Raw genomic sequence first — 22,514 nt, 5'->3', positions numbered from 1 at the left:
GGCAAGTTAGTTCCCTATGGATATTGTCTCAAGTAATTCTTTGGCTATGTAGGTGATACATGTGGAAAGCCGTCTGTGCTTCGAACATGCTGTGCACATTCACCAAGTGGAAGTCCAAATCCCATGCGGGGCAGAGGAAAGTTCATACTCAACCCAAGCAGCTAGCCTGTTGTCTATACACACTGCAGAAAGAGGAGCTGTTTGTTACTTTGTGTTCTTTTGCTTCATTTCTGTGTTCCATTGTCTCAGCTCTAGAGGATTAATAATGGCAGGGATCCTATTTATTTAAAAGTGGGTATGGGGGCACCTGGGTGGCTCAGTCGGTTAAGTGCCCAACTCTTGATTTCAGCTCAGGTCATGATCTCACCGTTTGTGAGTTCGAGCCTCACATGGGGCTCTGTGCTGACCGTGTGGAGCCTGCTTGGAATTCTCCCTCTCTCTGCCCCTACCTGGCTCACGCTGTCTCTGTCTCTGTCTCTCTCTCAGTAAATACATACATACATACATAAAAGTGGATATGGAAGGTACAAGCTGGGTGATGCCACTGGATTTTCAGAGTAATGTATCAGATCTAACATATACCACTTTGCCACCCCTAAGGTTCAAAAGAAGTCCTTTGGTTCTGTAAATAGACACATATGTTCAAAGGAAGGCACAGCTAACATTTACTGGATATCTGCCATGTGCCAGGCGCTGTGCTGCTAATTGCTTTCATGTTCATTCTCACAGTCAGTGATGGGAAGATAGTGTTATTATTCTGTCTTCGTAGTTGAAGACACGGGTTAAACACGATTGATGTGTTTAGGATCACATGACTAGTAAGGAGTACACCTGGGATTTGAAGCTCTTCCTAAAGACTGTTCGTTTTTTCTCTTTCTTTCATCTTTCTTTCTTTCTTTCTTTCTTTCTTTCTTTCTTTCTTTCTTTCTTTCTTTCTCTTTCTTTCTTTCTTTCTTTCTTTCTTTCTTTCTTTCTTTCTTTCTTTCTTTCTTTCTTATTTAGAGAGAAAGTGAGTGTGAGTGGGGGAGCCACAGAGAGAGAGAGAGAATCCCAGGCAGGCTCCAAGTGAATGCAGGGTTTGTTCCCATGACCCTGGCTGGCATCATGACCGGAGCCAAAATCAAGAGTTAGATGCTTAACTGACTGAGTCACCCAGGCACCCCCAGAGACTGTTCTTTCTATGATATATTACTGTCTTATGTGATCCCGGACCTTAGAGACATCTTGTTTGGTTTCTCATATGATGTCGAGTAGAAATCTGACCTAAATTAGTACATTTCAAGTAAAAGGGTGCATTGAACTGCTGAAGGCATTTCACTGTATCTAAAACAGTTTCTGCCATCAGAAGATTCCTACCTATTTTGAATCTAAATCCGTTTCCCTGCAACTTTCACCCAGCTACTGGTCATGGTTCTAACTTTAGAGGCCATGGAGAACAATTCCCCTTTCATCTGATAACCCTCCTGATAGCCTAATGTATTAGTCAAGGCCAACGTAGAAGACCGAAACCACCAGTAACCTGAACAGGAAAAGTTTAATATAAAGAATCATTAACCAGTAACGGGTGATTGGTGACTAAGAAGTAAAAACTGTAAAGATAACAGGAGCCCCTTCCCCAGCTAGATGTGAGATTCAGACCTTGTTGGAGAGTGTGTGACCGTACGTAGCCCACTGCATAGTGAAGTGTGCGGGGGTTGCAGGCTCAGTCTGGTGACCGGGAAATCTACCGCTCCCCTTCAGTACCCACGGAATTCAATAGGAAGCTACCCAGAGCGTGTTCTTGAACTTACTAGGAAACTGTTGAGGGCTTCAGTGAGCTCCCGTGGAACCACCCATGGCGAGGGACCCTCAGCTGCATTGCTCTTGGGGGTCTCTGCAGAACCTGTTGTGAAGGGGCCCCTTAGAGGTGCCACTTACACCTGGTGGGGAGAAGTGCGGCTGCCTGTCTGTCTTCTGGCCAAGGACCGAAGGAGCAAGAAGTTAAAGAGGCACACTGAAACCTAGAAGAAAAGCCCCCTTCCCTCCCAAGGGTCCCTCCAGCACCCTCCACAGACAAAGCCTAGAATTGAGCTAGTTGGCAAAAGGGAAGTGTATACGGGATCTAGTTCCAGTATGAGAAACAGGGCAATGAAGGGTGGCATTGGAGCTGAGGGGCAGTACGCTGACAGCTGGCACAGTTGGTTTCTTTAAACATTCCATAGAAATCCTGGATTCATGTGCCTGCACTGCCCCTGTCACTCCTCCCAGACTGTTTTCCAGGTTGTTGGAACTTTCTCCGTATTGTGACACCCAAATCTGAACACAAAAGCTCTCAAAGTGTGGTCCAGGGACCTGGACATCCATGAGAATCTTGCAGGGGGTCTGGGAGGTTGAAATTATGTTCATAATAATACTAAGTCACCTCCATTTCCCACTCTTTATTCTTTCACAAGGTGACAGAGGAGTTTTTCAGAGGCTACGTAACATGGGTTAACATCAATCTAGTGGCTAGTGGAATGTGTGCTTGTGTATTCTTGTGTTTTAAAATTTCCTCAGTTTTCATTTCTCATACAAATAAATAGTGTGTGTGTGTGTGTGTGTGTGTGTGTGTGTGTGTGTGTGTGTGTGTGTGTGTATCCCATATAAGGAAAGCTTCTTTGGGGTTCTCAACGATATATATATTTATTTATAATATAAATTATTGTCAAGTTAGCTAACGTACGTTGTATACACTGTGCTCTGGGCTTCAGGAGCAGATTCCCATGATTCATCGCTTACATACAACACCCGCTGCTCATCCCAACAATGTGCCCTCCTCAATGCCCATCACCCATATCCCCCTCTCCCCCACACCCACCCCAGGGTTCTCAACGATTTTTAAGAGCCTATAGGAATCCTGACACCAGAAAGTTTGAGACTCAGTGGTCTAGTAGGTGGGGCTATAACCTCTTATATTTTAGACGTTATGATTCATGTTTTATAAGGATTTAGACAGTAGATTTATGCCAGGGGTTTTATTTACCTGGAAGAGGGAGTGGGGAGCAAACGAGAATAAGGATGACTGCTGGAGAAAACATTGAACTTCATTGTTTTGTCCCAGATCTAGACAAGCATGAGGTGTTCAAGCTGCAATAGATCGTACATGTTCTGTTTGGTTTTTGATGCTAAACAGACTTAGATTCAGTCACAGGCCTTCTCATTTATTAGCTCTGTAACTCCTGCCAAATTACTTAATCTCTGTGAGCCTTGTAACTACTGCTACTACTTTGTAAATAATTTCTGCCCCACGGGGTTGTCAGGAGGATTGAATGACGTTGCATCTACAAAGTGTGTGGCATATACTAGTTGCTTAGTAAAGGTGCCCTCCCCCCACCCCTGCTTATTCTTAGAGCAGAACGAGAAGGAGTTGCCTGAGACCCCATAGGTAATACAGGACCCAGGTCTTCAGTCTCTCAAGTCCTGTGTCCGTCCATTTATTCCAAAGTTATTTATTATGTGCTTCTGTGCCAAGAAGGAAACTATAATTAACTACTGTTATTGATTAAAAGGCAGTGACCCATAGGATCATTTCTTTGGTGTTCAGTTCAGTCTTTTCCCAAACATACTTCTTGGAGTTGACTGCTTTTTCAGGCTCTGTGCTTATTTAAGGCTGAATGCCTTCCTTAATTACAGGGCCTCCATTGTGCCGGCTTCTTCCAGGACTCTGGAAGTGTCCCAACAATGTGTTACATGGATACACTATAAAATGTACCTTAGTGAGATATTTCATCCGAAGGCAGTAAAGACAGCCTTTTCCCTTCTGACTCTCCCTCACCACACTTCTCGTTAGTATGGGGACCTGGGAGCGGCCACAGGCATTTGCAACTTCAAGACCCACGCAGACTGCATCTTTCCACAATTACACAATGGAGTTTTGGGAACCAGTGTGACACCTAGCTTTCCTCTTGTCATTTGACAAATGCTGTGTGAAGAACACACTACCCTCTATAAAGAACCCTGAGGTCTATGGACAGGGGTGCTATGCTAAATGCACCATTTTAAAATAAGGAACCTGTGGTTGAATTGCTTCAATCATTTCAGAGTAGAATGGCAAAAAATGTAAGGCAGGTCACGGGTTGGTGTTTCTTCAGTATACTAGAAAATCCCGCATAATTGGACCTAGAAATTTGATATTTATTTTGTAAATTGGTCATGATGAGAAACCAAACCTAGTGAATCAGAGCGAAGGGGTGGTTGAGGGGATAAAGTGCTAAGTTAAGAAACCCACGTCGTTCAGTGAGACCCATTTTGAGGGCTGGATTTTAGTGGCATTGATCTCTGTTTGCGATTGCATTGTGGAGGCCGGCACATCGGGGCAGACACCTCGAGCGCGTGCTTTGTCTTTGCTGGCAGAGTGGAGGCATGCTTTGAGCTGGGGTGTGCCTGGCCGGAGGTATTCAGGGGAGCCGGTGGAATTCTGGTAGCAAACCCTGGGCCTGAGAATGAGACAGTGTGGACTTGACCCCTCCTCTTGTTGTGATCTTGGGTCTCTCTGCTTCTCTGTGTCTCAGTTGTGAGCGGAAGCCATCTGTGCACTCTGGCTAAGACAGCCTTGAGGTTGAGTAGTGTTGTGAGGACCTAGAGAGGACAGAAGTACTTACCGAATTTTATAACCAGGCATCTGTAAGAGCTCCCCCGTGCACAGTTGTACGTGTGGGTTGAGTGGGAGCCGTGGAAGTTAAGTTCCATCACATCTGTGGCATGGTGCATTCACTGCTTTATCTCCTCACAGAGGTTAGAAGAGTAATGCATACCTCGTTTCTTGCCCCCCCAGACTCTCTCTGGCCCAAAATCCGGGTTCCATTAAAAGTTGTGAGGACTGCTGAAAACAAATTGAGTAACCGATTCTTCCCTTACGACGAAATCGAGACAGAGGCTGTCCTGGCTATCGACGATGATATCATCATGCTGACCTCTGATGAGCTGCAGTTTGGTTATGAGGTAAGGAGGTTTCAGACAGTCTGTTTACATATTGACTGTTTCTTGCCTAGCGTTGCTTGTCTTTCCTAATGAAGAGGATTAGATTTCATCGTCTAAAGCCATAGTTTCTACTCCCTGGTCGATAGTGCATAAGAGCGTGGGTTATGAAGCTGTTCTCCCAGACTTTGGGGAAACCCTATCCTAGAGTGACAGCTGTGGCCTCCACTACTTTTGGGAACTCCCAGGGAGAGTCCCAGGGGATATTTTCAAAAGAGCGTCTATAGCATTTAACGAGCACTTAATTGATGTCTCCTCGAATGGCACTTCCCCTGACTCAAGCAGCTGGGCGCGGCAACAATAAAAACGCCAATGAGCAGAGACGCTGGAGACGCTGACAAACAGAAAGCAGACCCTGTTGATGGCTTTCTTTCTGAGGTTTAAGTGGAGAGGTTGGCTGCCTGTCTTTAGGGAGAAACATGCTCTATCACCGTTCATTCAGTGCGGCTGATGGATTAGGCTGGGTTCAAGGGTTAAGTATGGAGACCAGTAAAGGTCTCCCCAGGGGAAAGTGCCAGAGCCGAGGCCTGGTGAAAAGCAATAGGAATTGATGAGCTCTGTCAGGGAGGATGTGCGTGAGATGCATGGCATGACGGCGGCAGGAGGAGGCCTGCGGTGCGGGGATGTGACGGCGGCATCGGACCTAAGCAAAACGGAGAGTATACGTCAGTTAGCCACGGCCGACACAGGGAAAATGGTCCAGTCTGTCCCCTACGCTCGTCCTGCCCATGAGAGAGGCAGCCGTCTTCTGTAGTTGACTCGGGGTTTGCTGAAGTTAAGGTTCTAAGAAATCACGAAATGTTATTATATGAGGCCATATTTGGCACTCAGGTTTTATTAAATGAATATATATTCTATATTGTATATTTATTATAGAAGTTTATTTTCTAACCCTTAAGCTAGAAGTGGATTTTCAGGGGAAGAAATAGGAATCCCCCTGCCACCACCACCAAAAATTAGAAGCTCAAGTTTTTTGTTTGTTTGTTTTTTTAAGTTTGAGTGTAACAGAAATTGTTGTGAATGAGGCTGGTGTGTGATACAGTCAGTATAGTTACTGGCCGGTGAAAGGCGTGAGAGTGGCTAATCAAACATGTATGTCATCTTTTTGGGCTTATTCTCATTCACAGAGATGTCTTTTACATTATCACATCTAGGATATTAGATGATTTGTAGCACACTATCATTCCCATTTTTAAAAAAAGCAAATTACCTACTTGTTTCTCTAGCCAACTCATGGCAAAAAGACCTTTTTTTTGGGCCAGTGTTTTCTCTCTTCGTTGCATATAGTGGCTTCAGACTATATTCATGGGTTTTTTTTTTGTGGTGAAAGGGAGGTGGATAAAAGGGAACATTTGGAATGATTAGCCAAGATGGATAGAGTGCTCCCTCCTCAGTATTTTCAGTTGGGCTAAATGAAGTCTAGTGAAAGAAAGGTAGGCTTGAGGCACCTGGCTGACTCATTCGGTTGAGCGTCCTGCTCTTGATTTTGGCTCAGGTCATGATCTCACTGTCGTGGAGTGGAGCCTGCTTAAGAGTCTCTCTCCCTTTCCCTGTCTCCGCTCATGCTCTCTCTCTAAAAAAAAGAAAGAAAGGTGGACTAAATGTATTCCTTTTGACCTTGAGTTGAAATCTTAAGATGTTATGTATATTGAACCCTGGGATTTCTTTCAACCTTGAGTTTGTTTCAAGCCTCTTCCGCTCTTTCCTCTGATGACCTGTGTTTGATTCCACATCACCTTGAAAGAAGTACCTGCCTATTGGAGGAGTGGCAGGCAGGAAAACGCCTCCTCTACATTAATCTGAATCTTCTCCAGATGCCGTGGAAGGCGAACTTTCATAACTACCCTCTGTATTCCAGTGAATGTTCTGGGTGTTCTTCTATTACTTACGATCTTTTCTCAAACCTGCAAGACAGTTACTGCTTTTCTCATTCTTTACTAAGACTAAGAAGGTTAGATAACTTATCTGCAGTCACACAGCTAATGAGTGGAAGAGTTGGAATTTAAGTCCAAGTTTGTCTACACTATGCTGTCTAAGGTTTTACCCTGTCAGAGACTACTGGTTTGCAAAAGTAGTACGAAGAGCCATGAGCATATCAGTTGTCTCTCACAGAGTTATCCTGATGCTAAGGAAAACAAACAGGTTTCTCAGGCATCCCTACCATTGGTGCTTTAGGGTAACTTTGTAAAAGTTATTTCTTGCATAGTAGTTAATATAATGGACAAAGTTAGGATAGCTCTGGACCTGAATTCCTGCCCTTTCACTGACTAGTTAATGACCATGGACAAGTTTTTTAATCTCTCTGGATGTTATTTTATTCTTGCATAAAATGGCAGTAACAATATCCACTTCATTAGGTTATTGTGTACATAGAAAATTCCGTAGTGCCTAGCACATGGAAAGAGAATGCTCAGTGACTGCTCCTTCTATGTGGTAGGCAGTATACTCTGCACTTTACAAGACACCATGTTGGCTGCTATAATGGCAGCTACTATGGTTATTCCCATTATCCCACTCATGACTCCGCTGTGGTTCATGGGAAAGGTTGTTGTTTCCATTCTTCTTGGGACATTACTGTTCTAGAGAGGGTACCCACTTTTGTGTTGAGTCAAAAGACAGAAGGTGATGGGGCTCCTGATCCTGTTGTTTGTTTGTTTGTTTGTTTGTTTGTTTGTTTGTTTTTGGCCAAAGCCTGGGATTATTTCATGCAGGAATTGGGAGCAAGCCTGACTGATAAAGTGAATTAATAAATCTGTTAACAAAAATTTATGTCCAAGGGGAGTTACGTTGGAACCCAGAGTTACTTTCTTGTGCTGAGCACAGTGCATTTGGATTATATCTATCTTATTAATTGCTACTCATCTGTCAGCACTCAGCTCAATTGTTGCTATCTCAGAGAAGCTTCCAGGGAGGTTAGGTTCAGAGCACTCTACCTCTTTGTAAGCAAATAATTAATTGTGAAGTATATGTTTAATGTCTGCTTTTCTTCTAGAATGTAAGCCCCACAAGGGCAGGAATCATGGCTGTCTTGTTCATTGCTTTATCTCTATGCCTGACCCGGTTTATTCCATTCAGTGGTTACTCAGTAATAGTCGATGAATAAACAAACCTTTATCACCAGCATGCACATGAAAGCTATGGAATAAGTTACTCCGGCGTGCGTGCCCATCCACCGTGATCCACAGTCTGGATCCAGCCATTTTGAAAAACCATTTGGAATTTCAGATGCTAAGCATATACCTACCGTGTGACCCACCATTCTTCGTATAGAGATTTACCCTAGAGAAATAGGAGCACACATATACACAAATACTTGTACACCAATATTCATAGCAGTTTTTATTTGTAAAAGCTGGAAACTAGAGGAAAAACACAGAATGTCTGTCCAGTCTGAATGAATAATCGTGGTATATCCATACAATAGAATACTACTCAGTAATAGATATGAATGAGCTATGGAGACATACCATGGATGTATTTAATAATAATTATGATGAGTGAATGAAGCAAGATGAAAAAGAACATGTATTATGATTACCTTTACGTAAAATTTTAGAAAATACAAACTAATTTTCAGTGATTGAAAGATCAGTGGTTGCCACACTTAGGAGTGGGGAGGGTCAAGCTGTGAAGGGCAAGAGGGAGAATAACAAAGAGGCAAAAAAGCTTTTAGGGGTTATGGATATGTTCATTATCTTAACTGGGATGATGATTTTACTGTGTATATAGATGTACACGTACCAAATTATGCATGTCAAGTTATACACTTCAAATAGATTTAGCTTATCGTATGTCAAATCTTATTTCCAAAAAGCTATAAAAAATTATATTCACGCAAATGCGTAAAAAATGCTTGAAAAATTGAAGGTAATGTGTGCCAGATATGTTCAGTAAAAACTACAAAATGTTGCTGAGAGAAATTGAAGTACAACTGCATAAATGGAAAGCTGTATCCTATGTATACATTCAAAAGTGTAATTTCTCCCCAAATTGTTCTATAGATTCAAAGCAATCCCAGTCAGAATCCCAGACGGCTTTTTCTTTTTTCTTTTTTTTAATTGAAATTCACAGATTTGTTCTAAAATTCTTTTTTTTTTTTTAATTTTTTTTTAACGTTTTATTTATTTTTGAGACAGAGAGAGACAGAGCATGAACGGGGGAGGGGCAGAGAGAGAGGGAGACACAGAATCGGAAGCAGGCTCCAGGCTCTGAGCCATCAGCCCAGAGCCCGACGCGGGGCTCGAACTCACGGACCGCGAGATCGTGACCTGAGCCGAAGTCGGACGTTTAACCGACTGAGCCACCCAGGCGCCCCATCTAAAATTCAAATGGAAGCGGAGTAGACCTGAAAAAGCCAAAGCAATTTTGGGAAGTAGAACAAAGTTTCAGGACTACCTCATTGTAAGAATTATGATAAAGCTACAGTAATCAAGACACTGTGGTCTTGTTGTCAACTTAGACATACACATCCACGAGACACAAGAAAGAGTCCAGAAGTAGAGCACACATGTATGTCGTTAATTTTTGACAAAGGACCCAAGTCCATTCAATAGAGATGGGAGAGTCTTTTCACTAAGTGGTGTTAGAACAATGTGATATCCTTATGTCAAAGAAAAATAAATCATGACCCTCACCTCACAGTGTATGTAAAAATTTAACTAGTCCTCAATGTAAGAACTAAAATTACAGAACTTCTTAAAGCAGAGGAGAAAATCATAGCACATTGAAGCTAAGCAATTATTGTTAAATAGGGGACAAGTAGCACGACTTATAAAAGAAACCAAAATGGATAGGTTGGACTTCCTCAAAATTACAACACTTGAAAAGACACTTCTAAGAAAGTAAAAAGGAAAGTCCTATATTGGGAAAAATATTTTCAGAACATACATGTGGTAAAGAACTTGTATCTAAAATATATAAAGAGCCCTCACAACTCAGGGAGAAGAAGACAAAGAAGTCACTAAAAAAGAAAAGGGGCAAAAGATTGGAGCAGTTACTTCACAAAGGAAGATAAGATATGTAGGTATAAACTAGCATACGAAAAAGTCCTCCACATCATAATCATTAGGACAATTCTAAAATACAAGCACAGTGAGTTACCACTACATACTCACTAGAATGACTAAAAAAAATGTAAAAGACTGACAATGCCATGTGTTGATGAGGCCATGGAGCAGCTAGAACTCTCACATGTTACTGGTAAATATGCGAACTGGTACAACTAATTTGGAAAACAGTTTTGCAGATTCTCATGAAGTTAAACGTATACTTTTCATATGATGCAGCCTCCAAAAGAAATAAAAACATATGTCTTTACACGAAGACATGTACTCAATGTTTACAGCCTTATTCATAAGATCCCAAACTGTAGATATCAGCTGGCAAATGGAAGAGCAAATTGTGGAATATCTGTGCAATGGAATGCTACTCAGCAAGAAAAAGAAATGGACTACTGATATATGGAGCAACCTGTAAAAGTGTCAGAATCATTATGCTAAGTGAACGAAGCCAGATACCAAAGAGTACTTCCTATACGTGTTGCCCATGTATATGAAGTTCTAGAGTAGAAAAAACTATGTTGCCGGGGGTAGTGGATGAGACTGACGAGAAAAGGACAGAAAGGAACTTTTCAGTCAATGGAAATGTTCTAAACTTTGTGACGGTGGTTTTATGACTATATACGCTTGTCAAAACAAACTTAAATTTGGTGATTTTATTGTAAGTAAATTCCATTTCAAAGCTGAAAAAAAATTGTGGGATGCAACTAAAGTGGTTCTTAGGGGAAATTTATAACATTAAATGCTTGTATTCGGAAGGAAGAAACGTCTAAAAGCAACACCTAAAGTTTGTTCCACCTTTAACAACTTTGAAAAGGAAGAGTAAATTAAACCCAAAGCAAGTGGAAGGAAAGAGTAAAAGAAGTGCTAATGATGAAGTAGAAAACAAACCAACAGAGAAAATTTACAGATACAGAAATTGACCTTTTGAAAGAATGAACAAAATTGGTAAGCCCCTAGCCAGAACACTCAAAAAAAAGAGAACACAAATTATCATTGTCAGGAATGCAAAGGAATTAAAGAAGGATTGATGTTATAGATCCTACAGACATTAAAAGAACACTAAGAGAATATTATTAAAGTTTTTCTGAAAGTAAGAATTCTTTGGAAATTACAGCATGTGTAAAATTAAATAGAATATATGTATATATATAATTCTCTATTAAAAAACTGAAGTTGTTATCAAAATCTTCCTGCAAAGAAAACTCTAGGCCCAGATGGTTTTACTGGTGATTTCTTAAGAATATAAGGTGTTGGAAAGAAAATTAGAAAGTGAAGAATAAAGAAAATTAGAGATAATCTAGCTTCCTCACGTTATGGGTAAGGCCCATCTGTAAGCTATATATGAAGCCCTTAAGTGACTTACCCGGTGTCACCCAGTTAGTAATTGGCACTAATAAGGCTTAAACTCATTTTAGTGGTATTTTCACCATACCATGTCACCTGTAAAGATTTCATTATATAACTGGGCTTAGAACCAGTTACAGTATATAGAATTATAATGATCATTATATATATAGCTGTTCTTATTTTTTGGCTGTGTACCATTCAAACCAATTTGTTGAAATCTCCCTGTGGGGAAGATAAAAAACACCTGAACGTTTTCTTTGTTATTCTAATATTCACAAGCAAGAATCCATATCAGTCAGGAAAACAAATCCATATTAGTTGTTTCAATAGAATGGATTTAATATATGAAAACTTCTGATACAGGGTATTAGAGAGCTTGAGAGAGCAAAAGGGAACCCTGGAGGTATAAAGAGATGATAGCTGTAGGACATGAGGAACAAAGGAAAGGAAGGAAGTGGTTGGGGTCATAGAACCTACATGCTGGGAAGAGAGCCTTCCCCTCCCCCAGTGCTGGGCCTTAGACCTTCGCAAAGGGCCACTGGCTGACTTTTGCTGGTAGTTCAGAGAGCAAAGAAGTTGCACCTCATCCCTTCCCAGCCAGAGAGTGGAGGGAAGATTAAGGAAAGGAGGAAGCTGAAAAAGGGATTCTCTAAATCTGTGTGTAAAGTCCTGGGGGCACTCCCACCTCTCCTTCAAAGCAGCCCATGCACGGAACTAATTAGAATCAACACAGCAAAAGCTTTGAAAAGTGAACAGTGGTGTAGAATACCAACCAGGTTTCAAGAATTAGCGCCTGGGTAACACCCAAGTTGGGCAGACCAGAAGAGCACTATCAAGTCTTTGAAGACTGAATTGTTACTCGATCCACAGCCCACAAAGGTGGGTCAGGGCATACATTCTGAACCTAAACTCCCTGATAAAATATGGAAACTTAAAAGGAACAGAGTCTCATAGTAATATTCAAAATGTTCAGGGTACAATTCAAAATTACTCATCATACCAGAATTGGGAAAATTGCAACTTTTATGAGAAAAGACAGTCAACAGATGCCAACACCAAGATGATACAAATATTGGAATTATTTGACAAGGATTTGAAAACCACTATCATAAAAGATGATTTAATAAGCACTTATGAGCACTCTTGAAACAAATGGAAAAATAGAAAGTTGCAGCAAAGAAACAGATATAAAGAACAACCATATGGGAATTTCAAAACTGATAATTACAGAAACCAAAATTTAAAATTCACCGATGGGCCCAGTAGATGAATGAAGATAACAGGAAAAAATTAGTGAACTTGAGGATAAATCAGTAGGAATTACCCAATCTGAACAACAGAGGGAACATAGACTGAAAAAAAGAAATGAACAGAGCCTCAGGGACTTATGGGACAATCACAAAAGATACATTTGGGTCATCAGAGTCCCAGAAGGAGAAGAGAAAAGAAAGAATGTGGGGCAGAGGAAATATTCGAAGAAATAATGACTGAAAACTTCCAAAATTTGGCAAAGGACATTAAACTCACAGGTTCAAGAGCTGAAGAAGCCACAGACATCCAAAGAGTTGTATAAATTTACGTACATTGTACAAACTGAATAAATTGTAGCAGAAATTATTATGTCAAATAGTAATTGGAGAAGGAGACAAAGAAATTGGTGTACACACACACACACACACACACACACACACACACACACACACACACAAGGAAAGGAGAAAATCTGCATAGCTACAGTGGTCTCTGTACCTATAATAGCTTGGTCGTGAGAGCATAGTTGATATTTATAACTTTCTCCTTACACCACCCATTCGATGTTCCCTCTGTTCTCAGCCAGCTCTCTAGCATATGAATTACACACCCAGTTTCTTTAATGACTCCAGCACTGTTCAGACTTCCTATTTCTTGTTGTGTTCATTTTTGATAAATTATGTTTTTCAGGAAATCTCTTCATTTCATTTGTATTGTAAAATGTATTGCTATAAAGCCGTCATGGGTTTTATCTTGTTGTTTAAAGTCTAGAGATCTGGAATGATGTTTTCTTTTTCACTCCTGGTGTTGGTGGTTTTTGTTTTCTTTTTCTTGATCAGTGTTGTTACAGGTAGAGCAGGGTCATAATCTTTGCAAAGGGTCAGCTTTTGATTTTGTTGATTTTTCTTTATTGTGTATTTGTTTTATCTTTAACTTTTGTTGGTTAGTTTCTTTGTTTACTTTCATGAATTTAAGTTGCTGTTATTTTTCTAGTCTTTTGATAGCTTAGATCTCAGTATTTATTTTCATAATGTATGCATTTAAAGCTGTAAATTTCTTGGTAATTACTACTTTAGGTTTATTCCCAAGTCTTGATTTCATATTTCTATTATCCTTAAGTTTAAAATATTTTATTTCTATTGTAGAATCTTCTTTGACCCATAGTTATATAAAAGTATATTGCTTACTTTTGCCAGTTTTTAAAGTTACCTTTTTCTTGATTTCGCATTTGATTCTACTATGGTCATATACTACATATGGTTTCATTATTTTTGAAATTTACTGCGACCGGATGGTCCAATGAAAGGTCTATTTTGGTAAATGTTCTGTGTGCACCTAAAATAAGTTTACATTCTGTAGGGGCACCTGGGTGGCTCAGTTGGTTGAGCATCCGCCTTCGGCTCAGGTCTGATCTCACGGTTTGTGGGTTCAAGCCCTGCATCAGGCTCTGTGCTGACAGCTGAGAGCCTGGAGCCTGCCTCAGATTCTGTGTCTCCCTCTCTCTCTGCCCCTCTCCTGCTCTCATTCTGTCTCTCTTTCTCTCTCAAAAATAAATTCTAAAAAAACATTAAAATTTTAAATGAGTTTATATTCTGTAGTTGTAGATGTAATGATCTTATGGGGCCAATTAGGTAAGATCAGTTATCTCGGTGCTTTTATTTTTTTGTTTTTATTTAAATTCCAGTTAGCACACAGTGTAATATTATTTTCAGGTATACAATATAGTCATTTCACACTTCTATAAAACACCCAGCACTCCTTAATTGCCGTCACCTGTTCAGCCCATCCTTCCACCCACCTCCCCCCAGTAACCATCAGTTTATTCTCCACGGTGAAACTTTTTAATTTTAATATAATCATCCCTGTGCTTGTTCTTCTCTATAATAGGCATCTCCAATTCTTCTGTTATTTTTCTCCCAAAGCCTTTCTCATTTCTGTAGTAAATTCACTACCCTCGTTTAAATTGAAAAAAAAAAAAAAAGTTTAAATACAGTATTTAATATGTGAGAACCAAAGAGAAACCAGCAACAGACCTTTCTTACTGTGGCTCCAAAGAATTTTTTGAGAAATCTGGAGAGACAGAAGCATCTCCCCATTTGGGAATTTTTCAGAAAGAGGAAGCCAGCAGTCTTTCCAGCCTCTAGAGTGGTTTTACTAGTGCTGCCAGGAGACAGAAGAATAGACCAGATGACTTCCTGCAATCCCTTTGGGTGTAACGAATCTGAGGGATAAAAAGTACAGGCAAAGCAGTACGGTGTGGTTGTATATGGAAAAGCGTCAAACTTCTGTGCCTTTATATAAAGTGACAAACCCCTTCCCTTCCCTGTGAAATGTGGAAAGTTTGCACGAGGGAGGATCCAGGGGGGCGGTGGCCAACAGCAACGTGTCGGGAGTCCGAGGGGAGAATCCGGCAGTTACCGGAAGGGGGAGCCCAGGCCTGCTGTGGGCGCGGTTCTGCCCACGCCCCTTCTGAGGCCTAGCACCTACTCAGGCACAGAGTCCCAGCACGGTTTTCACAGACGTGAGGGCATTATAAGGTAGCGCATCTGTCAGAGGGTTGGAACCATCGATGTGCAGAGACCGTTTTGGAGTGGCGGGCTCCAGGGCGTGCCTGAGGAACTAGGGCAGAGACCAAAGGGCAGCTCACAGGCTGCATGCATCCCAAAGCGAGAGAGGGAAAGGTGGGGCTAGTGTTAAGAGTAAGAGAGAGTGGATCTAGAACCCTTTCCAGAAGGTCGCTCACTAGAGCACAGCTAGGTCATGTTAGCCCTGTCTCCCGAGGCACGTAGACTGGCCGAGAGGGTGGGGATCACTGTGCACCCGGTGACCGTTCACAGCACCCCGGCTGGAAGGCTGTTTTAGAGAAACACAGTGCCAGAACGTGAAGGGACCTTAGGGATCATCCTGTCACCTGATGCTTTGTTGCCGAGCAAACAGAGGTGCAGAGAGGGCGGTGACTTCTTTAAGATGTGCCATGGGCGTGGACTATCCCCCTGCAGGTGCAACACAGCAGGCCCTGGGCACGGAAGGCCAGACCGTGTTCGAGAGCCCTCTTTCCTTCCAGTGGCAGTGATTTGAGCCCACAGACGTTTGGATTCGAGACCTAATACTGCGGATCATTATTTATTTAATTGGAAGAAAACACAGGGGTCACTTGCCTGTTTATATGGGTCATATCCCTGTTGGAGAGCAGAGGGTTTGGGAAATGTTACATTCCCTCTCCAGCCCTGAAATCAGGAGCTGAAGAATGCTCTTCTCTGGCCCTGCGTGTTTCTGACTTGTTTGACAAGCTCTAGTGAGCTACCAGATGTGGGAATTCTTTTCAGCCTGGGATAATTTATTTATCTGTTTATGTATTTTACCAGGAAAGTATCTATTGAGTCCTTGATACTCATTTGCAAGGAAGCCCTGGGGGAGCAGTAGCAGCGTATAGTGTTACTTGAGTGTGATTTTTTTCCCCCCTAAGTCTGGCTGCTTTTATTCCAGACCTAAAGAGCTGGGAAATAAAATGCAACTTGTTCCTCCTCCCCTCCCCCGCCTTTAAGAGAGTTTCAAACATGTGGCAGAAAATGAGCCAGGCGGACTTGGCCGAATGTATGAACCCGTGAATTTATTTTTCCTTTCATACTTTGATCCTCATTTCCAACCATAAAAATTATTAGTAGCACTTAAGCGCCGAACATTTTTCACCTGAGAGATGTGAAACGCTCTTGGCTAATAATACTGGTTATAAAGTCAGTACTTCATGTGCGGATGGGAATTGGCTTAGAGTGGCTGTGTGTTGCAGGCACACAAAAATGCTGATGCCTTCCTTTCACTGGCTGGGTATCCGTAGGTGGCAGAGGCTGGTTGAACCTCTTGGGTGCTAATGAATTTGGAGAATTTAGTTGTATTATTTTGTTCATAACTCCCTGGGGTAATGGCAAGTACATACTCTCAAAGAATCGTGGCAAGACAGCAAGATAGCTTAGAATGCTCCACTTTTTTTCTGGACGACATACAACCATCTCTGAGTGGCTCTCCTGGTATAGGAAGAACCGAGAGGAAAGGCACCAAGGGGAGAGTGAGCTTGGTGTGTGTGGTCGGCGAGAAGCAGATTGACCTGAGGAGGGAGGAAGTTGTGCCTCGGTTAACAACGGAAGCTAGCTTAGTTACACAACGTAGGGCCAGCTGAAAAGCTTAAGAAGTGGTAAAAAGAAGGACTGTAGGTTTGTACGAGTGTCTGGTCCAAAGCAGTCAGATCACAGGATGAATGCGAAACAACAGACACTAAAGACAGCGAAGGCCAGGTGGATAGAGGTGGGAAGTCTATAGACTTAATGTTCAAGTGGATTAAAGAACCAAAGAGAAGAAGACAGGCTTCCCCATAGCTCACATTTAATTTGTGATGAGGGAGCTTGGCTAATTGAAGAATTCCAGAGTTGAGGCCCTGTATAACAGTTACATTTGAAACAGAATTTGTAGAATTTGGAGATACTTCTATATTCATCCAGGGAGAGCAGACAGATGGTGTAATCTGTGATCCTAAGTAAACTATCCCACTTTTTCTCTCCTTGCTAGAGGAGCTGAGAGGTGAAGACAGCCTATCATAGAGTAGCCTTCACGGTAACCTCTAGCAGATAATTTAAAGAGAGAGAGAGAGAGACTATCTCTGTCCTCTTCATTTCTCTCCAAGCTTTCTGCCAGTGAAAGTGCCACAGATACTGAGCCGGGGGAACAAATAAATGTAAAACAAGTGTTGGGCTGGGTCTAAAGATTGTTTCTCACAGACTTGTGGTTATGATCCTTCTGATAGGTTAACTGCTTTCCTCCCTAGATGTAAGCCAGAGCCCTAAATCTTACGACGTGCTCTGGTTTGTTGGGAATACAGGAGGCTGACTTCAGAAGAGTTTTCCTTGATGGCACATGGAACTCATCCTGCCGTGGGCTCTAGGGCAAGCTTACCCTTAGGGTTCATCTAGGGCACCAAGAAACTCAGTTCTTACACAGCCAAGACAGATAAAAAAGGGAACGTCCCTAAAGGAGGACCCAAAATGCAAGGGATATCCTCTCAGTGGGCGGATAATCTAATTGCTGGAACCGTCTCAGACTTCGGAAAGAACCAGTGCCGTAGATTTCCATTCTTTGACCTCTTGGCTGACTCGGATCCTTGAGCTTTCACAGCGTCTGACCTAGTGGGTGACTGAGAGGTTCCAGTATTTCCTTCTCTTCTCTGAAGGATGGACTCTCCTCATGGCCGCCGGCACTAGGATTCACTGTGAGCTGGGCCCATTTCTGGCACGCACAAAGTCAAACCTTGCAAAAGCTGTTCTGGATTAGCATTTGTGCTGGGTCTGACACTAAAGCTTTACAGTGTAGCTAGAGCCAAAGTGGAGCTTTTTAGAATTATACGTTTCTTAGGACTCGTGGTGTGCCCTCCTCATCAATTACCTGGAGAAGTAGATGGCTGTAAGCTCTTTGGACCTTGTGCATTATGTCTGAGTGAGTGATAGTACATTTCCTGAGCCCGGCCGTAATATCGGTACAGTGGTGAATGTTGAAAAACACATCTGTCCGTCTTTCCTTACTTTGTTCACTTTCTTATGTACCCAAAGAGTGGGCATTATAGAGACTGTTGTCTTCCGAAGAGGACTAGGCCAGATGGCTCATTTCGGTGACTGTCCCTGCCCAGAAGGTGTAGTCAGAGCCTCCCTCAGAGGAGACATGTGGAAGACTGTGGCTCTTTCATAGAGAGATCTGTCCCTGGGGTGTCCCTTATTGCTGCGGGCTCCGTTTGCAGCCTGGAGGAGAGTCCCGAGGAATGTGTTAGGTCTGTCCTATCTCCAGCTTGCACTGATTCACTCCCGGGAGCCGGGGAAGCCGTGCATGTGGGCCGCTGCTACAGCCGGGGCTGCTGAAAGAGGACCCGAAGCCGCGGCCAGGAGCCCACGGAGGTGCTGAGAGGAGCTGCGGTGAAGTTTGACCTCTCAGAGCTCTTCTAAAGCGCCCAGTCCCCACTGGAGAATAAGTCAAACAAATATTAAGGGAAGGAAATCGAATATCTATGCTGAACGTTGGAGTAAGATCTGAGCATTTTAAAAGAGTGCCCAGTTGGGAATTACAATAGAGTGACACTTTTTTCTTCCCCACTGAGCAAATTAAAATGACAAGCTCAGAATTTATTTACCTAGCCATTAATGAAACATCCTATCTTCCCTGTCCCAAAGAGGGGGAGTGTGCTTCCTGCTGGTACATCTTCCCACCGAGGTGTCTCCTCCTCACTGACTTCCCCCCCAGATAAGGCAGGTGAGTCGGTTTCAATATGTTTTCCATAAGCGCTTATTTCTTGCGGGGCAGTGCTGGTGCTCTTCTACCCTCTCCACCCCCGGGCCTGTGTGCTCCCCACCGAGCCTCCGCGTCTCTCCCGTCTGCGGCACCAGCGGGCCCACCTGGCTCTGTGGCTCCGTGCCTCAAAGAGCTAATGCTTATAATGTGGGATAGTTATTTTAAAGAGGTGTTGGTACACTTGATGGTTTAAAGAATGCATACTTTCCCTCCCCCCCCCCCCCCATTCAAAAGGAGATATCTGCAATGATATTCCAACCTGAAAGGATCCATATGTTTGAGGGTTATTGTTCCAAAAGCTGCCTGTTGTCTCGTTGGGATTGATTACAGGCTTTGGCTGCTCCAGGAATTCAGAGCTTCAGAATTTGGCTTATGATTTGGGGATATGGGGAATTCGTCTTGCATGGGCTGCTTATCTGCCTTGATTTTGATAGAGTTGCTTAAGGGAGGTGTGTGGACAGGCCTTGGCATAGGGCCAGGGGAAACGAAAGCCATAGCAGCATCCAGGCCATGAGCGTCCCCAGCATCTGGGGGGCTGGACGGGGGCAGCGTCTGTAGCTTTCCAAAGAAAATTCTATGTTGTTCCCCAGTGTGAACCTGCATCCTTCACTGCCGGTTATAAACCTGCTTGCAAAATCATGAATTGGACACCGTGGTTGTTGATTGCTGCTGCATTAAACCTAGCAATTTCACATTTTGGAAGAATAAAAAGAAAGCAAGCTTAAAGGATCAGAGTAGTCCCCTGACTTCAGAATGGTCGTGACTAGGAACAGTGAGTCTTTAGAAAGCAAGGTGAACTAGTCAGTGTAATGTTTACGGCTCCCCTCTTAGATCAGATTTATTTCTTGGTGCTCGCAAGTTGGTGCCTAGGGTTCTCGTTAATCGTGATTGCTGTATGTTTGCTACTCTCTGTTGACGGGTTTAGATCAGGCATTGGCAACCTTAGTTTCTAGTTTCCCAACCAGCCTTTGAGTTGGACTGAAGATGTGAGGGTTGGGGCAGAGGTCCTGTTGACCCTCTGCTCGCTTCTTACTGCTAGGCCCCTAATTACACCCACGGCCTAGATCTCTGGGGCTAGATTGAAAAACTCCCCTAATTCAGAGTAGCCCATTCAGGCAGGATTGTGTCTGCCCTGTTTACTACTCCGTGCCTAGTGCTTAACACATAGTGGATGCTCAGTAAATATTTATTGACGGAATGAGTGAACTTAATGTGTTCGGACATTGAATTTTCTGTAACATACAGTTTCTGAGAGTAAAATTACTTGTTGTTCAAAGTTAGATGATCCCCTCTTCTGTATTCAGTGAGAGAATCCACGTAGAGGTTGTCTACTTGCTGGCCTGCTAATAAACACATAGCGAAGAGTCATTTTGTACTAATTACTTACCTGGTTGGGGGCAGTGGGAATCTCAACCCTCACTTTGTAGTTCTCTTAAAATGAAATCCATGAAGTCTTTTCCTTATTCCCTGGTCTCCCACCCCCAACCCAGAAGTAATCTTACCATCCTCTTAACTCACTTTTGTGCTTTTTCCTGTGTCCTTGCTCTCTTTCATGTCTAGCTTTTTGTGCATATGTCACTAGCTTTTCTAAACAATTAGGCCCTTAATAATAAGATACATGCTTTATTTTTGTATACATTCTTTGGATTGTAAGACAGTCCCTAAAAATTATGCTGAGTGAAAAAAGCCAATCCCAAAAGGTTGTATACTACGTGATTCCATTTATATAACCTTCTTGAAATTACAAAATTATAGAAATGGAGAACCCACTAGTGGTTGCCAGTGATTGAGGGGGAGGGTGTCTATAAAAGATCAGGCGGAGAAAGCTCTGTATCTTAACTGTGTCAGTGTCAGTGTCATGTGATATCACACTATAGTTTTGAGGTGTTGCCATTGGGGGAAACCGGGTAAACGGTACACAGGCTCTTCGTTCATTATTTCTTACAACTGCTTTCGAATTTGTAATTATCTCAAAATATTTGATTAAAAAAATAGTAGGGACTCAGTAAGTATCTGTGAATTGAATGTATAAATTAATTGACAAATAGGAATACTCATCTCTCTCTATCCCCAAACTTTATGATTTTAGCTTGCTGCTTGATTGCCTTTCTAGAACTTGATATTAGAATTAATATTCTTAACAGTAGATGGAATGAGTCTGAATTTTTAAAAAAATGCTGTTGAGGACATCCTTTGTTTTGACAGTTTGGACTTTAAAAAGAAATTTTTTTTTAATGTTTTATTTATTATTGAGAGACAAAGAGCACAAGCGGGGGAGGGACAGAGAGAGAGGGAGACACAGAATTTGAAGTAGGCTCCAGGCTCTGCGTTGTCAGCAAAGAGCCCGGTGTAGGGCTCGAACCCACACACCATGCGATCATGACCTGAGCCAAAGTCGGATGCTTAACCGGAGCCACCCAGGCGCCCTGACAGTTTGGACTTTATTTTAGTTTTTGCCTTTTATCGTAAGGAAATGCATTTTTTTGGAAATGCATGGGATATAAATAAATAAATAATTTGAAAGAGTCCCTCAGCTGCTTGATTCCCCACCAGGACATTATGGGGTTTAAGCAGACATATAAGGAGGGCATCATGCTGAATTAATTCATGCATAATCAGTTTGGAACCACACTGATGCCTCAGCCAGGATTACAGAGTTTATGGTCAGTGCCACTTCTTCCCTTTGCGCGGTGAGACGAGAACAAAGTATTGGCCAGTTTTGTAGTAGTGTCCCCGATTGCTAGGCGATGGAAGTCACCAGGGCAGTGACCTGAAGTAAGGAGAGTTCCCCCTTACTGGACAGAGCTCGTATCTTCGGTCCCCCCTCTTTTAAATTGAGCCTCACCAAAATCAACTGGAAATTCTGAAGCCTCAATAATAGTTATTCATAAAAACTAAAGTTTCCGTTTTCCACTCGATTTAAAGGATTTAAAGAGAGTAGCCATTTGACTTATCACTTTTCTTCTTTTTAACTTTATTAAACAATCCCATGGGACCAGACTTAGAAATAGTATCCCCCGTCCCCCCCACCCTGAGCTGAGGTTATGGAAATAAAAATGATTTCACGTTTAGTGTGTCCTGAGGAGTGTGAGATTGGAAAACCCACGACCCAGTCCTGACCCATCCCGTACCCCTCCCGTCCCCTCAAACTCACGTCTTTCCTTCTCTTTGTTATTCTCTCTCAGGAGATTCATTGCCTCGTGAAAGATAGTAGTGGAGTTTAATCTTTCATTCAGCTGCTTTTTGCTTGTATTTCCTTCTCTGTCCCGAGCCTCACCGATTACCAGGATCCAGCAGACCCACGGATGTCATCGGTGGGGTCTCACTAGTTTGCTGCACAGCTGACAGGACTTCCTTCTTTTAATGGTGTGAGCATGTGGCTTTCTTTGCTAAATGGGAACCACATTCATGAAGAGCCTTCACCTTTTAGCAGACGAACGCCGGGGGGAGCACAGGGTTTTGTGGGTTTCCCCACCTCCTCTCCCTGCCCGTTCTACCCTCAGCTCGGTCAGTACGCGTGCGTGACTCTTCCCGTGT

The 22,514-nt window shown here is 42.6% G+C and overlaps 1 protein-coding gene across 3 annotated transcripts in view; it reads left to right on the top strand.

Moving 5' to 3' along the window:
- Nucleotides 1-22,514, top strand: part of EXT2 (exostosin glycosyltransferase 2) — a 144,351-nt gene that overhangs the window by 102,369 nt on the left and 19,468 nt on the right. For all 3 annotated transcript variants that reach the window (XM_053899817.1, XM_053899815.1, XM_053899816.1), the window contains exon 10: nt 4,793-4,959. In XM_053899817.1, coding sequence (XP_053755792.1) covers nt 4,793-4,959 — 167 coding nt within the window. The remainder of the gene's footprint in view (nt 1-4,792; nt 4,960-22,514) is intronic.

The sequence above is a fragment of the Panthera pardus genome, unplaced genomic scaffold (assembly GCF_024362965.1).
Source record: "Panthera pardus isolate Hobbes unplaced genomic scaffold, ASM2436296v1 HiC_scaffold_12, whole genome shotgun sequence".
NCBI classification, from domain to species: Eukaryota; Metazoa; Chordata; class Mammalia; order Carnivora; family Felidae; genus Panthera; species Panthera pardus.
The sequence above is the reverse complement of the archived record's forward strand: the minus strand, read 5'-3'. Positions and strand labels throughout refer to the sequence as shown.